Source organism: Propithecus coquereli, unplaced genomic scaffold (assembly GCF_000956105.1).
Source record: "Propithecus coquereli isolate 6110/MARCELLA unplaced genomic scaffold, Pcoq_1.0 Scaffold143, whole genome shotgun sequence".
NCBI classification, from domain to species: Eukaryota; Metazoa; Chordata; class Mammalia; order Primates; family Indriidae; genus Propithecus; species Propithecus coquereli.
In genome coordinates this window covers 3238143-3240190 of record NW_012138636.1, presented here as the reverse complement: position 1 = coordinate 3240190, position 2048 = coordinate 3238143, and the positions used below count along the sequence as shown (strand labels likewise).

The following is a 2048-nucleotide window of genomic DNA, read 5'->3' as shown; positions in this document are numbered from 1 at the left end:
GATTTGAGGTAAATGTGGAAGGATATGTAGGTTTGGGCTTAGAAGAGGAAAGGCATTGAGCTCAGAATTAGGAATGAACTAAAAGCTCATTTTAGCATGAGATATGCATATATGGCTCTTCGCACAAACCACATCTTGCAGTTGGCCCACATGCACTTATAGGAGGTCATAATTTTAGCTAGATAAGACAAGGCTTTGTAGGCCAACCTGAGAGATTCGAGCTGTAGGCGATAAGGAGCCCTTGAAGATTATGAATGAAGGAATGACATGACGAAAATAGGATTATGGGAAAATAATCCTTTGGAATCGGCCAGGATGAATCGAAAAGAAGGAAAGTCAAGAGGCAGAGGCAGCAAGAGCAGTTAGGCCATTCAAGGATTTCAGACTGCAGCGATGAAAACTAGAAGGGGTGTCATTAGAACAGAAAGGAAGAGACAATTTGTTGTAAACTTATATATTAAATAATTGATTATTTGTATAATGCTTGTTTTTAAAAGGAATTTAGTTTAATTAAAACAAATCAGAAACATTACCCATTTTCTTTTAAATGTATCTTTGTGATACGTTCAGCCATTGTAATTTGTATATACTTCTTTTAAAACTTTCAGTTGCTTGTCAAGAATTTTTGGCGAAAAAGAGACTTGATATTTCTCTTTCTTAGTACATCTTCACGGTTCTGAGGCAGAACATCCTTTTTATAACACATTTTACATTGTATCTCTCTACATGATTTCAAAATGACTTGAAAAGTCACAGAAGCCACAAAGCTTGTAGTTCTGGCCGTAAAAAAAATCAAGAGTCTCTTTTGTGAGTTGAACTTTCTACTCATAGTTCTGGGAGGTTCACAGTTCAGCGTGACTGGATGTCATTCATGTAATAAACCACATGGCTGATGGCAATGTCGCAGATAAGCATAATAGACTTTGTTCGGTACTAATGACCAGCAAAGAAGCAGAGAGGTCTTCAGCCTCGGTAAGGTTTCACTCACTCCAAAGCAGACGACAGTGTCAACGATACTGGACAAGCCAATGCACAGGTGAGGCCCAAGTGAATATGTATTTTCTGAAAAGTTAGGGGAGTCCTTTCTTTAAAATGTGGCATAATTTTAATTTTATACTATAGCTATACCGTTTTGGTAGCTACATTTTAATGCCCCAATTTCTAAGAAATCACACATTCACTTAAATGGGCAATCAAGGCAAGATACCTTTCCTAAATCTTAAATTGAAAATTAAATTTTCTGCTTCTTATTTGCTTTAGTTACTACATGTTATTTTGAATAAATCAATTCATTTTACTTTTTTCAGGCATTATGAAAATCCTCCGTTTCAGAGTTATCACCACAGTTATAGGTCTTTATTTTACTGGAACGATGACAAATCCATCAAGAAAAAGCAGCATTTTATTCAATTCTGAGTGCCAATGGAGAGAGTATCTTCTGACAAATTGTTCTTTTACCAGAAAGCATGATATACCTGTGGACCTATCCCAGACGGCAGCCACAGTGGATATAAGTCTCAGCTTCTTTAGAGTTCTCTTGCAGTCTCACACGAAGAAAGAATGGAAAATAAAACATCTGGACCTCAGTAACAATCTCATATCGAAAATAACCCTAAGCCCGCTCGCATATTTGCGCACTTTGGAAGTGTTAAATCTCAGCAACAATGCCATCCGCTCTGTCTCATTTGATCCGCCCGGGCCTAAGTCCTCATGGGTGAAACACCACAGAAGCAGCTTCACAAATGGGCTTCCGTCCCTAAAGGTGCTAATTCTGCAAAGAAATAAACTCAGCGACGCTCCCAAGGGTGAGTACAATTTTAAAAGATGTACTATAACGAGAAACAGCGTGTGAAGAGTTCATGTTTTATGTCCATAAGAATTCCATGTTTGTTTTCAGATTCAAGGAAACAGATGACAGTGAAGATATTTGATCAGAGCAAATATAACAAAATGAGTTTCTTAGTGGAATTGGAAATTACAGTGTGTGCTTCGAATTTATAATCGAAGCAATTTAACCTCCCATCAGTATAATTTACATTAACGTTATA

At 37.2% G+C, this 2048-nt stretch overlaps 1 protein-coding gene across 1 annotated transcript in view; it reads left to right on the top strand.

Moving 5' to 3' along the window:
- Positions 1-1312: 1312 nt before the first annotated feature.
- LRRC66 (leucine rich repeat containing 66) overlaps positions 1313-2048 on the top strand; it is a 29788-nt gene continuing 29052 nt past the window's right edge. Inside the window, exon 1 of the mRNA XM_012639902.1 lies at positions 1313-1805. Coding sequence (XP_012495356.1) covers positions 1313-1805 — 493 coding nt within the window. The remainder of the gene's footprint in view (positions 1806-2048) is intronic.